We start from the raw sequence: 14570 nt of genomic DNA on the forward strand, positions 1-14570 counted from the left end.
ATTGTCCTGGAGTGTCCCTCAGACTGGCATTAAACTTCTTGCTTCTTGCATGTTAAGCAGTAATACTATTCAAATACATGCAAATTGATGTGTTTTATTCCAGACAAAGCAATAACATCAAACAAGTGGCTGACCCTCCACTCCACAAGTTACACAACGCACTTTTAATATCGTTTTCTTATAATTATAGACCTACCGCATCCACCACAGTCCGTTCTTGATGGTCTCTTAAAGGCAAAAGCTGCTAAAAGCACTACTGTACATGTGGTGTGCTTCAGTGTCACTTGAGGTTACGCGTGTTCTGACTTTATGAGCGGTCAGCAGTTCATGTTTGTGGTGGAAGTGAAGCGTTCAGTCCCTGGGGTCAGCTGTGTTCTGTGGTTGGGCATAAAACAACAGTCGAGACAAGTCATGGTACATAGAGCCACTCAATAAGCCAAAAGAAATGTGGGAAAGTACAGTTAATGGACCAGATACTTCAAGATATAACCTTGTAGGGAAATAATAAATAATAAAAGTCTGAGCAGTTGTGTTGTTTGGTGTTGGTCCTGTGGTATTTTTTGTCACATTTATGATGATCCACCTTTAAAATACTCAATAAAGCTCATTATAAATAGTTACTTGGCTAATTTAAAGTGTCACTGTCATAAAGTGAAACTACTTTTTCTCTCAAATCCAGTTTCTGATGACACATTGCACCTATATCTTGCTTATCTGTGTATATTTATTACAATCAGTGTTATAAATGTAATCTGTGATATGACCTGGGGGAGGGGGAAATGCACAATGTCCCACATAGACAAAACTGTGCTTGTGTTGGAGCGGAGCCAGAGAGGACGAGGGCAGTCAGCGGTTTTCAGACAACATGAATGAGGCCCCACCAGAGAGAGCCAGCTTCCTGTGTGCGCTGTAAAAACAACACACACACAAAAAAAAACGCCACCAAAGAATGCACCCTGCTCCCAGATTCTTCAGCATTCTCCCGGGAACACAACAATCTGTACAAAGTTTGTTACATTGATGGAATATGTTAAATCTGTCCAACTAAATCGTTCTGCAGTCTATAATCTCCAAGGGGCCTGTAAGCAAGATAAGGATTTCACATTTAGGAAGAAATGTGGCAGCTAATTTTAACTCTGTAATCTGTAAAAACTGAGAAATTCCTTCACTATCAGCATTGGACAGGCTTTTCAAATATGTACTGAACAACTTGTGCTGTCAGACAAACAGGCCACGTGGGACGCCTTACAGTTTGGGTGAAAAAAACGACCAAAAAGTGTCATTTATTAACTATTTTAAACGTGCATTATGTAACTTTCTGCTGTTTCCGTGAATGTTATCCATCTCTGTGAAGACAAGGAGGTGCCAGGTGCAGCCAGGTCAGCAAGATTTCACAATTTTGATGAGTTTTCAGCAATAAAAACACGTGTACTTGAGTAAATTAAAGATAAAAACGTTTAATAACACACTGTGCAAGTAAAGGTATAACATCTCCAAGAAGACAAGCAGGTTTCAAGCCCTCCACCAGAAAAATGACATCGTAGTGCAATCATTTGTGGAAAGTTTGAAGCTACAACAAGCTACTTGCCAAACTGATGTGTTATGAGCATCAGCACTATTTACCAAACCGTAATTTATATGAAAAATATGATATAAACTATGTCCCGAGATTTAAAATACACAGATAACACGTATTTCTAACATGCACAATCCTTCTATGCATCTATTTTTGCCTCATGTTGCACAATATTGACTTTTCTTACACACTGGTCACTGCTGAACCACTTCCAGGCTTCTCATGTGTCTATTCAAACCCTGACGCTTAAAAAAAACTAAACTGATGACATAAGGCAGAACTAATGTTTGCAGGTCGGGTGGGGCTGGTCTGGGACGCTTCCTCTGGGCAGTGGGCAGGGAGGGTACACTCTGTGCCCCGCTGATGTCAGAGACTGACTAACTGAACTGTGTGCTAAGGTATGCAGATTCATTCAAGAGAAAGAGAAAAACATTGTGTTGTTGCAGTAGACATCAAAGTGAGTGAAGGTTTGAGCATGCGTAAAGACGTGTGTCGGTTCAGTATTTGCATTTATTATCTCTGAACAGAATGTGCTGATAATATGGAAATTATGTCGGAGGAGACTTTTTCTTTTGTATGACAATGTTATGGAACCTGCAACTAAACCTGGGCTGGTCAAGGACTAAATCAGAACTAGAACAGCACCAAACCAGCCAAGACTAAACTGGACTTAAACCAGGACCAAACCATAAAGCGTCAGCACATACTCAGACAGTGATAACATGAAGAGCACCTGCTTGAATTCCCCCTGTGAGTGCGCAGGATGAGAGGTGTGGGAGAGTCAGGAGCAGGTCAGCCCTCTCTGGCCCAGTTCAGTTCAAAGGCTCAGGTCTAAGTGGAACCAGATGGATCCCTGTGCTCCTTCTGCACAAATCTGCTGAGCCCAAGCACATTCCAGAGACAAAACAGGAACTTTCAACTACAGGAACCTCTGAGCTGCCAGTGTGCAGACAGTCAAGGATCTCTAATAAATGATCATGATGAGGATATCTGGAGCTTGTCTTTCTTTAGGACATAAACCAATGTCCTCTGGAGGTACAATGGGCTGGTAGTACACTGAATATTACATTAATAATCCCAAGTTGAGCTAAAAGTGCGTACAGTTTCATGTCTGAAGGTGAAGCCACATTCAGAGGATGTGGTTTGATGTTTTAGACTTTATACCATGAATCACTCTGACCTTTTCAAGAGCTTTTAAACATAAGCACATAAGCAGTTCTTTAATTAACTTTTTTACAAGGTTAAACATATATATATATATATATATATATATATATATATATATATATATATATATATATATATATATATATATATATAAAAACATAAACATAAACATAAAGATTATGTTTAAAAATTGTCAACAAAACAAAGCTGTCTTGAGTTACTTGCTTGAAAAAACTACCAAAAATGGAGCACCCATTTCCCTGGGCCTTGGCACATGACTCGGGATGATCTTAGTCACTAAAAATGTATGATACAAAATGATAGAAAAGCAAAAGAGTAATCAAACATGTAGAATTGACATTATGTCAATAAATATTTAGCATAGAGCTTGTGCCAGAAGAAAGAGTGGGGTTATTTAGGTGAAAATGAACTGCATCAGTGGATTCATAAGTTTATGATCCTTGATCTTCTTTCTGACTTTATGGTACAGTGAAATGTTTAGCCACAGAGAGCTGTGTCTTAACAGTTTGGCTGCCCTGCACTGCTCCGTCAGCGACTCTGTGACTCCTGTATGAAACGCTCTACACCTCTGGGATCATGATGTGTGTTCTTTTAAAGGGGACACAGGCCAGTACAGCTCCCATCTCCTCACAAGGACGTAACGAGTAATGACACCAGCAGAGACTACACTTTAGATACAGCAAATGAATTTATTTTGACCTCCTGTGATACCAGGTTAACATCTATAAAACTTTAATAAAAGATCTCTTCATCTGTAAACAATGACAACACCATTATGAGACATCATTTTTATAATCATTTTGCATGAGTCTGAATCTGGTCACGCCGTGTGCTTGAAATCATTAACTCTTAAAACTGCACTGAACTGTGATACCTCAACGCACTGTATGGTAAAAACTGAAGTAGTATTTTGCAAAACAAATACATTACACTTTTTAGTAACTAAAAACAAACTGACAGTAATGTCAGAAGGCACCGCGTGACGGGGGCAGCGGTTGCTTGGTGAGCTGACAGTAAACAAGGAGAACGTAGGGTGGCACTCCTCAGCATGGACTTCCCAGAAGGCAGTGTGTTAGCCACAGGAGCTAATCCTTCATTTCACTACTGTGCTAAAACAGTATAAGGCTAATACCTGGAGTACAATAGCAGCAGCAGGCCTCACCGTGTATTAAAAACAACTGGACACAATTTAAGCACCTTCATTATTACAGGATTTCAAAAGTCAGATTGGGTAACTTCATTCATGTACATTTTTGTTTAAATAAAATGGCACAGCCGTTTGTATCTGTCCACATTATAGGCACATTTGTTTAAGTCTTTGTGTTCTCCTATAGGTCTGTAAGTCTTCACACTGACAGTAAAATGTCTGTTAAGCGTTGTCATACTTTTGCAAAGCCTCCTCTAACTTGCTGGTGATTTTCTGAAAGAAGGTGATCTGCTGTTGGAGGTGGTGTTGCATCTGAGCCTTGAAGTCTCTCACTCTGATGTGGTGGAAGTGCTGGATCTCGGCCAGTGTGGCGCAGGAGATGATGTTGCAGCGCTCATTGATGCCCTCAGCCTGAGACGGGTCCATCTTCCCCTCCTCCACGTGCTTCTGACTCTCCTTCACTTTGGTCAAGGCTCCTGGAAGGAAAGAAAAGTCTTCAAAATTAATCAACAATATAATTATTAAATATCTGGACAAAGGAGATCTTAAGCAGCAACATCCTACTGGCAACGCATCAATTTATGAAACTAAAAGCCATGACATAAAATGAATTACTTGAATGAGCAACACATTAAAAAAAACTTTAAAAAAACCTGTCTGAATGTAGATTTAAATAAGCTTTGTTACTAATGCTGCTAAGCTCATTATACTGAGGCCTTGCAGAGTGCCAATTGATCTCTATCCATGACAATAAACAGAATAAACTGTTCCATTTTTATCTAAAAATGCAATATTGACCAAAATAGCCCAAGAGCTCTTAGCAAACCACACCTCCTGGGAACCCAAATCAGGCCTGTGTTCAATGTTGTTAGGACTGTCCCACGCTAAAAATACTCTGTTTATTATATTATGTGCCGTCTAAGGGGAAGTTCAATACATGTGCAAGGCTTTCAGTTACACTGAGTTCTCCACATTTATTTTTACTGGACTGAGAGAACAAGGGTTAGAATTTGTATCTGCTTCGTTTGGTTTCTTATACATTACTATAATCCCAATACAAGAAATCTAGTGTGTTTATTACCTCTCATACTCATAGTGAGAGCTGAACGAGTGGACTTTTGAGCATTGCCAGGAAACGCTACCTCTGCTGTCATAGAGCTGAGGTTTGTGGCATTCCCATCATAAGGGTGTGAGACCAAAACTAGCCCACAACTTTCCAGACAAACCCTTTGGCGAGAAGGAAGATCAGGTTTCGTACATTTTTGACTGAAAGGGCTCGAATGTGCAAACAGCAGTATTTGGGCCTCTGGCTGTGAGTTTCATGTGATGTTCTCAGCAAATAAGGTGCAGCCCAAGGATAAGCCGCAAGTCTAACAGCAAACAGCAACATCCTTCTAGCGTTTGAATTATGTTTTAGCAAATCATTATTGTGATGCAGTACACGGCCCCAGGTCCAAATATAAACTGTTACATATTTACAAGTTACTGCCAACCATTTTTCAGGGAAATGAATAGCCCTTGAAATATTTGTGACCTTGAAACTGTAATGAAAACACTAGTATTAGTCACGGTTCCACATAATATGTTAAAGCGTACCATCTTGGGGTTGGCTCTATGTCGTAACAAGAAGTGCGACGACACAGTGACAAACCACACGAGTTTCAGCACAATGGTGTACTGTGTCTTTGGTAAATGAAGTTTCTGAGAAGTCAATCTGCAAAGTTGAATGCATTGTCAAGTCATACGTAAGTAATACATTTTGGGAAAGATCCACATTTGGCCACACACAAAATTATTCGCTTAGGTTTGTGTTGGACCAGACATCTTACCAGCGAACTGAAAAAGAGGTACTGAGTCACACTGTAGTCATGGTCATAATTTATTTTGTGAAATATGTGATGAAAATGTGATGAATTGGTATATATCAAGATTAAAAATAGAAATGTGTGACCTAAAGTCTGTGGTAATAGAATGAGAAAAAACCAAGTAACTTCTACTTTGGTTAGCGGCTGAACAAACCTACACTCACGACGTTTGGATAATAAAGTACAGAAACAAAAAATACAACCTTTCAACCTTTTTAAACCTGTGGAAACGTCTCTGCATCCAAATGTCAAGGCGTATTTGCAGGTTCATTGTCTTTATGTGTATAGCATAGTCTCACTAACGGACCAAGGAGGTTTAATTGTTGCCATAGAAACTATACAAGAAAGGCAGAGATTCAGTTGTGGTAATAGTGTCAGCAACGTGCCATGAACAGAGGGTCTCATTTCCACAGCTGCTGCAGCCTGCAAGCCCTGTTGGCAAATGCAGAACACAAAACAAGCACTCACACATTATACCCACATCCACTGCATAACTGTGGAGTTAATGTGCCACGTAACACTGAAAGAAACATTATACTGAACCAAGATCTGTCCCTCGCTAATTCCAGTATCAAGACGTTATTCCTTATCATTGTAAATTGTTAATGCTGCGATTTTAGTATATTACATCAAGCTCCTCCAGTTTATTTTACCAGCTCAGAACAGAATTTTTCAAAATATTAGTATTACATCTTTAACAGTGGAGGATAAATGGTGTATTTCCAGTCAAAGCTAAACATATTTTTAAATCAATAAACAGATTAATAGTAGGTTGTGTCAATATAAACATCCACCTTAAGTGTTTTTGTAAAGTCTGGTGAAGAATCTGCCAGCAGCACGACTTTGAATATTAGGTTATGAGACTGTTAGACCAGAACAGGGACGGAACAACAAACAATAAAATCGCTGTGATAAATAAACTGCCTTATGTGTCTGAAGGGAGGAGCTAACTACACTGAAACTAACAGACACATTTAATACCAGACTGTGGAGAAACAGCTATTTGAAGCCAGGTTTACAGATACTATATAAAAAGACAAATATGCCTTTTTTTTCTCACTGTCTGACATGAAATTATGCTAAATTTTTCCTGTTTTAGGTCAATTAAGATTACTAAAATTATTGCTATTTGCTAAATGTTAGAATAATGAGAGAAGGATTTTTAAAGATTTTTTTTTTTCATTACTTAAATTGAAAATGTACATACAGTAAGATTACCATGGATTTAAACAATTGTGAAAATCCAGATGATGATGTTATGTCTTTGGGAGCTTCTGATTGGTTTATTGACAACATCTGACTTAATTAGAGGCTGACCTGTGGACGTGTCTGAAGCTCACCTGAAACACACTTTTTCTTCATGGGAAAGTCAAAAGAAATCAGCCAAGATCAGCACAAGTCTAGTTCATCTTTGGGTGCAGTTTTAAGATGCCTGAAGTTGCCACGTTCATCTGTGCAAACAATAATACATAAAGGAAGGAGACGGGTTCTGTCTACCAGAGATGAACGTGCTTTGGTCTGAAATGTGCAGATCAACCCAAGAATAAAAGCAAAAGACCTTGTGGAGATGCTGCTGAAGCTGGTAAAGGTGTCATTATCCCCAGTGAAAAAAGTTTTATACTGACATTACTGGCATTAGTCCGAAAGAAACATAAAAAAGATTACAGTTTGCAAACTCACACAGGGACAAAGACCTTAATTTTTGGAGACATGTCCTGTGGTCTGACTAAACTAAAATTGAACTTTTTGATCATAATGAGCATCGTTATGTTTGGAGGAAAAAAGTGGGAAGCCTGCAAACCTGAGAACAAATGGACAACGACTCAAAGCATACTGCCAGACTGGTTACAAAGTGGCTTAAGGATAACAAAGTCAGAGTTCTGGAGCGGCCATCACAAAGCCCTGATCTTAATCCTATTGAAAATGTATGGACAGACCTGAAAAGGCCTGTGCGAGCAACACGGCCTACAAACTTGGCTCAGTTACACCAGTTCTGTCGGGACAAATGGGCCAAAATTCCTGCCAACTATTGTGAGAAGCTTGTGGAAGAATATATCCAAAATGTTTGACCCAAGTCATACAGTTTAAAGGCAATGGTACCAAATAACATCTGACGTTGAAGAAAGTAATGAAAATTTGTCTAAAAAATCCTTCTCTCTTTATTCTGGCATTTAGTAAATAGAAATAATTTTGGTAATCCTAATTGACGTACACCTTAAAAAGTTTAGTCTGATTTCATGTCAGACAGTGAAAAAAAAAAGGGAAACGTGTCTTTTTATATGGTGTATGTTCTGGTTTCAACTGTATCCATCGAGTTATCTTCTAGATCCATGTTGTTGTTCCCACTTAAATAACAAAATCCAATACTGTCATAGCTGTTTACACTCATTCATATTAGAATTACAATTATCAATATGCATAACATTTTTAAACTGTGCGAAATGTAAATAAAAATTGAATCGTGGGCTCGTCCCAATCTGTGTGTTTTCTTGTGTGTGTTTACCCCACACCTTCTATTGATCAGCCTCAGTAATACTCTGAGTGAGTGACATTTGGATTTAACGTGAAGTTTCAGAAGAACCAGATGACTTTAGTTCCCTACAAGACAAAAACTAAGATACTAACTTTACGTAAATCGTGATAAAAAACAAAAAATGTGCTATTAATTTTTTGTGGCAACCCTAATTATCCTGATGTTATCGTTGATCGAAATTTCTTTGACCATGATAATCGTGTCACAACACATTCATTATGGTCCCATGATTAGGCCAGAGTGGGAGAGAGATGTTCCCCGAGCGCGTGGAGGTGGCACACTGCCGATTGGTCTCACTGGATGTGGCACTTACGTAATGCTTATGTAACACTTAGCTACTGCACACCACTGACCTGAACAACCACCACCACCGATCATTACCAGTCAGACACAGGCGTTTAGTCTCCACCTAGAACTTCTGCTTAGAGCTTATTTGAGCGAGTGACAGAAGGGGCATTCAGCTGAGGGGAGAGTCAGCTGATCTCGAGCAACACTTCACATGTGCACTCAAACTCTGATGATTATAACGAGATATTTGGAGTTATACGACTATTAAAATGACATGTAAACAGCTAAATCTTTCTGATAATCAACTCTTTTATTACTCGCATCAGATTTTGCGGTTGCACATGTCATTTACGTGTCTCTGCCTCGCTTAATCTGAGAATGAACTGGGAAAACAAGCCTTAATAAATCGAAATCAGTGCACAATTATTGTCAATTAAAAAAGTATTAACCCAAAGTAGTCAAAATAAAGTGGAAATAAAATGTGTTACAGCTTAAAAATTGCAGTAGATAACCTTATCCTAAATTACTTCCCTATCAAATTACTGTATTGGTTTGTTCAATACAGCTTTTATGACGCAAAACTTGTTATAACTATCCTCATTTTGCTTCTCACTGATCTACTTTGGACAATCAACTCTGACCAACTTGTTTTTGCGGAAATACTTTGGTTTAACACAACAAAGGATGTGCACTTGCTCCTGTTCACATATTCAGCTGCTAAAAGCACACTTGGCCACAGGGCTATTCATCATAATAGAAGAAGAACGGTCCTGTAAGTTACCGCCCTCCCCGGACTTTGCTTTGCGTGACTCAATCAGTGAATCTGTCAAATCAAACTGGTCTTATTATTTTGACAGAACAATCCACATGTCACCTGTCAGTTGGCTAAAAGTTTAGACTCGTTTGCTACACAAATTAGAAAAGTATTGTTCAGTCTTAAATGGATTATGTCATCTAAAAGGAGCTAGAAGGAGTATTATAACACAGAGGAATTAGGTTTCAAGATTAAAATACACACTTATCCAGGAAGTAGAATGAAAACTAAAGCCAGGGGGGGTAGTTTGTAGAATTCTTAAATTGGAAAGCAACATGTGGTGACAAACTTTAAACATCCTTCCTCTTTGGGATGATAATGTTGTTCCAATTGCATAACAGCTGTCTCCAAAATGAGACTCAAATACTGAAGGTCATCTGGGTATTGATTATTTCATTGGTTTGGAAACTACTGTAAAGTGGTGGCACAGGAACAAAATAAATATATTCTGAAACGCAAACAGTGTTACGCATTTGAAACCAGGTGATCATACACCTGTCAAGAGAAAAGATTTATAGTATTGTGTAAAATAAAACTGACGCTGCAGACTTTCTTTTTACACGTGCGAAGACAGAAAGAAATTAAGAACAACTGAAGCACTGTGGCGTACAGGAAAACCAGTTGTTGTGTTTGTTTTGTGAATTAAAAGGAGCACTATGTACGTTTTAAGGAACATGGTCCACGGAGATGTTGTTTTTCCCGAAATGTTCCACAAAATTGCATAAAAACTCCAACCAAACCAAACCTTTCAATGAGACAAGCAGGTGACGTCTTAAAGTTTGTATAGTTCTAATTAATACTTTACCTTTTTGAACGTGGATGATGTCTGGATAATTTGCTAAGTGTCCTTGGTATAGAGCCAACAAATCCATAATGGGATCCAGGTCTTTGTTCGGCTGCTCTGCGAAATAGTCTCCAATTGCTTCGTACGCATCACCCGTGAATGAAATGGCCTGGTTGAGTCTGGATGAATACGGCTGCTGGTCCATTTCAAAAGCCTGGCTCAGAATTTTGAATGAAAATCCCACTCTCTGATACTCCTTCTTGAAACCACTGATCTGCTTACGTGCAAACTCGTTGACTGTAGCATTGAGCTGCAAGGTGCTATCATCCATGCGTTTTGTGAAAGTTTTGAAACCGTCTATTTTACTCTCCACTTCCTGAAAGTCTAGAGGTGCAGCTGGTGTGCTGATTGTGAGGAAAAAATTTGCACCAACCATTTCGTCCTTCTCTGCCTTTCTTTTACCCTGCTTCCATGCCTTCTCGTCTGTGCTGTTACAGGTAAGAAAGTGCTGAAATACGTCGCACCGTGCCAGTACAGGGTGGCTGGTCATATGGTTCATCCACCACATGAGACCCTTCTGCCTCTTGGAGATAAAGTCCTCTTCAAAACGACCCGTGGCTTGTTTCTCTGGGATGTGGGGCACAGAGATCACAGGGAACTTCTCCACTAAACGTGCATACAGCCAGTCAAAGTGTTTGTATCTTCTGTTCACTTGGGTTTGAGTATGAGTAGGAGTGAGTTTATAGGAAATATAACTCTTCATACCTTTGAATTTGGTTTGTTTTGTGGGGTCGTCTATAGCGCATGTAAATGGGTATGGATTTTCCTGCCACTCTGGCCCATACTGTCCCATTACCACACAAATCTTATCCCCATCTTTAACAAAACCGGATGCCTCTCCAAGCACAAATGCCTCTCCTCCTGATTTGACAAAAGTGGAGAACCTGTTGAGGTTTCTGCTGACTGTGGCAGAGCCTTTGCCCTGTGTATTCCCTCTGTGTGATGTGGTGGACAGGCTATAGGTGGATGATCCATTGCCTGCATAGTCTCTGTACCTCCCTACTGTCCCCGGTTCATCTGCAACAGTGGAGTTGTCATCCCAGTCGTCGTCCCAGTCATCATCACTGCCCTGGCTCTGCTGGTTGTAGCTGTGCTGCTGCTGCTGGGGGGGTACTGCAAACGTGCTGAAGGCTGGAGGATTCGGTTTGGAAAAGTTCTCCACTTTATTTGGAGGCTTAAATGAAGAGTCTCCAGAGGGGACATTGGCGTATCGGGAGTCGGGGTATGTTTCTCCAGATGTGTTGCAGCTGTTGTTGTTGTACGTGGAGGCGTCGCTCCTCAGGATCTCGACGTAGGACGCGGGGAACAGACCCCTCTCCCCTTTACTGTTCATGCCTTCAAACCAGCCGTCAATGTCCTGCTCGCTGTACAAAGTTAAGATTTCATTTTCTCTCACCGACACTTCCCCCGGGTTTTCCGAGTTGAAGTCGTAAAGCGCCCTGGCCCGGAGCGCCATGATGCGCCGCAGCTGGAGGAGGTCCGCGCGCTGGTGGAGGCTGAAACAGATCACCCCAAACTCCACCTCAAACTCGGCCCGTTAACTTTATGAGCCTCTGTGTAAAGCCTGCTGTTCAATGTCTCCAGTTCAAGTGAGAGATGAGCTCGAGGTGATTTAAATCCAGATCCTGCACCGTGGAAACACAGAGGTATTAACGCACCACAGCAGCTCCTCCGTGTGGGACGCACGAGCAGAGCGAGGCTGTGCGCAGCAACAGCGCGTCATCACGTCCAATGATGGAGGGCGGAGCCTCCACAGACACACACCCCCCAGAGGAGGACAGCCTGGGTCATCTATGGATGGAATCTGCGTGTATACAGTGATCCACATTGTACATTTACACTCACTGTGGTAAATCCTATAAGACTAGATTTCTACATCAAACTTCCTGACTGAGCAAACGTTTGTTTCCATCCCAGATGCAAAGAATGAAAAATCGTTTCAAATGCAATTGTTTATTTACTTTTTATTCTATTGTGTTTTTAAGAATACATTTTATCAAGAAACTTTTGTCTCTGAGGCAGAGGTGTTTTGTTCATATCGTTTTGTTGGTAAATACTGCCCCCTGGTGGCAATGCAACACCATAAATGCATATCATACATTTTAAATCTAGTGTGTCCTTAAAAAAACAAAACAAAACATAAATAATATAAATAAAATATTCCATCATGACAGTTTAACGTGCTTTAGTGTGATCTTTGTGTCTTTTGTGATTAATTTGTCTAAACCAAAACTCCAGACAAATGTAATGTGTTGTCCGTAGTATCTGTGACACTTGTATGTCATATGTGCCCATATGGACAGAGTCACACATGAGGCCTGTGCAAACGAAAATAGCTCCATGTGTTTGGTCACGTGACACGTTACGTTCGGGAAGCGACGTACGTGACGTAGCGCGTGACGTCGCGCTGTAGGTTTCGCCAGTTTCCTCAACCAAACACTCGTCTGATTTTGTGTGATAAAATTGCAAGAGTGCCGGTGGGCGAGGTGCTTTTAAAGAGAAAAATAACCCGAACCGTGCAGTGTGCAAACCTTTAACAAACAGGAGCTGTTTTTGGAGTCCAACACGGCGACACTTGTGTCTGTAAAACCTATAAAGACTGTTTTTATTTTACTGTGGCTTTCGAGGCGGGGAATACAAAGAGAAGAGCGATCAAAACCTTTACATTTGTGTTCACCGTGGCAAAACGGGACTACACTTAAGTACACTTGGTGAAGCTGTGGCTGTTTGTCATAGTTCATGGATTATCTGGTAAGTAAATGCACCAAAATGGACCTTTTCTTTGTCGATGAAGTTGTGCCTTGTGTTCTCAGGACAAACAGGTGTGTACGACAAACACAAACGCTGTGTTTGCTCTCAGGACTGTGCACGACTGTGGTTAAATGGGTGTAACTGGTTGACCCAGACCCTGATCTGTCTGACCACATTTGAAACGTGAGAAGAAAGCCCCAAGGTTCTGCTCTGAGGTCTGTGAGGTCTAGGTCTGTGAGGTCTGTGAGGTCTGTAAGGTCTGTAAGGTCTGTGAGGTCTGTGAGTGTGAGGTCCGTGAGTGTGAGGTCTGTAAGGTCTGTAAGGTCTGTGAGTGTGAGGTCTGAGATCTGTTAGGTCTGTGAGTAGAAGACAGCTCCAAGGTTCTGCTGAGAGTCTGTGAGGTCTATGACTCTGAGGTCTTAAAAGTCCTTAGAGTCTGAGGCCTGTGAGTCTGTGAGGCCTGTGAGTCTGTGAGGCCTGTGAGTCTGTGAGTCTGGGAGTAGAAGAAAGCCCCAAGGTTCTGCTTTGAGGTCTGTGAGGCCTGTGAGTCTGGGAGGTCTATGAGGTCTATGACTCTGAGGTCTGTGAGGTCTTAAAAGTCCTTAGAGTCTGAGGTCTGTGATTCTGTGAGGCCTGTGAGTCTGGGAGTATAAGAAAGCCCCAAGGTTCTGCTGTGAGGTCTGCGGTCTTTGAGGTCTGTGAGGCCTGTGAGTCTGTGAGGCCTGTGAGTCTGTGCGGTCTTTGAGGTCTGTGAGGCCTGTGAGTCTGTGCGGTCTTTGAGGTCTGTGAGGCCTGTGAGTCTGTGCGGTCTGTGCGGTCTTTGAGGCCTGTGAGGCCTGTGAGTCTGTGAGGTCTTTGAGGTCTGTGATTCTGTGAGGCCTGTGAGTCTGTGAGGCCTGTGAGTCTGGGAGTAGAAGAAAGCCCCAAGGTTCTGCTGTGAGGTCTGTGGTCTTTGAGGTCTGTGAGGCCTGTGAGTTTGTGAGGTCTATGACTCTGAGGTCTGTGAGGTCTTAAAAGTCCTTAGAGTCTGAGGTCTGTTCTGCTGTGAGGTCTGTGGTCTTTGAGGTCTGTGAGGCCTGTGAGTTTGTGAGGTCTATGACTCTGAGGTCTGTGAGGTCTTAAAAGTCCTTAGAGTCTGAGGTCTGTGATTCTGTGAGGTCTGTGATTCTGTGAGGTCTGTGATTCTGTGAGGTCTGTGATTCTGTGAGGTCTGTGAGTCTGTGAGGCCTGTGAGTCTGGGAGTAGAAGAAAGCCCCAAGGTTCTGCTGTGAGGTCTGCGGTCTTTGAGGTCTGTGAGGCCTGTGAGTCTGTGAGGTGTATGACTCGGAGGTCTGTGAGGTCTTAAAAGTCTTTAGAGTCTGAGGTCTGTGAGGTCTGTGAGGTCTGTGATTCTGTGAGGTCTGTGAGGTCTGTGAGGCCTGTGAGTCTGTGAGGCCTGTGAGTCTGTGAGGCCTGTGAGTCTGTGCGGTCTGTGAGTCTGTGCGGTCTGTGCGGTCTTTGAGGTCTGTGAGGCCTGTGAGTCTGTGCGGTCTTTGAGGTCTTTGAGGTCTATGAGGCCTGTGAG

General features: G+C 41.5%; 2 protein-coding genes across 2 annotated transcripts in view; one reads left to right on the forward strand and one right to left on the reverse strand.

Moving 5' to 3' along the window:
- Nucleotides 1-3433: 3433 nt before the first annotated feature.
- snx18a (sorting nexin 18a) lies at nt 3434-11955 on the reverse strand. The gene is made up of 2 exons (XM_033972308.2): nt 10217-11955; nt 3434-4387 (listed from the first exon to the last, which is right to left on the reverse strand). Exons 1-2 carry the CDS (start codon nt 11709-11711, stop codon nt 4134-4136), a joined length of 1749 nt encoding a protein of 582 aa, XP_033828199.1. The 5' UTR covers nt 11712-11955; the 3' UTR covers nt 3434-4133.
- Nucleotides 11956-12649: 694 nt separating this feature from the next.
- LOC117375923 (ADP-ribosylation factor-like protein 15) overlaps nt 12650-14570 on the forward strand; it is a 49459-nt gene continuing 47538 nt past the window's right edge. Inside the window, exon 1 of the mRNA XM_033972310.2 lies at nt 12650-13006. Within this exon, the coding sequence (XP_033828201.1) occupies nt 12995-13006 (12 nt within the window). The 5' untranslated portion in view covers nt 12650-12994. The remainder of the gene's footprint in view (nt 13007-14570) is intronic.

The sequence above is a fragment of the Periophthalmus magnuspinnatus genome, chromosome 9 (genome assembly GCF_009829125.3).
Source record: "Periophthalmus magnuspinnatus isolate fPerMag1 chromosome 9, fPerMag1.2.pri, whole genome shotgun sequence".
Classification (NCBI taxonomy): Eukaryota; Metazoa; Chordata; class Actinopteri; order Gobiiformes; family Gobiidae; genus Periophthalmus; species Periophthalmus magnuspinnatus.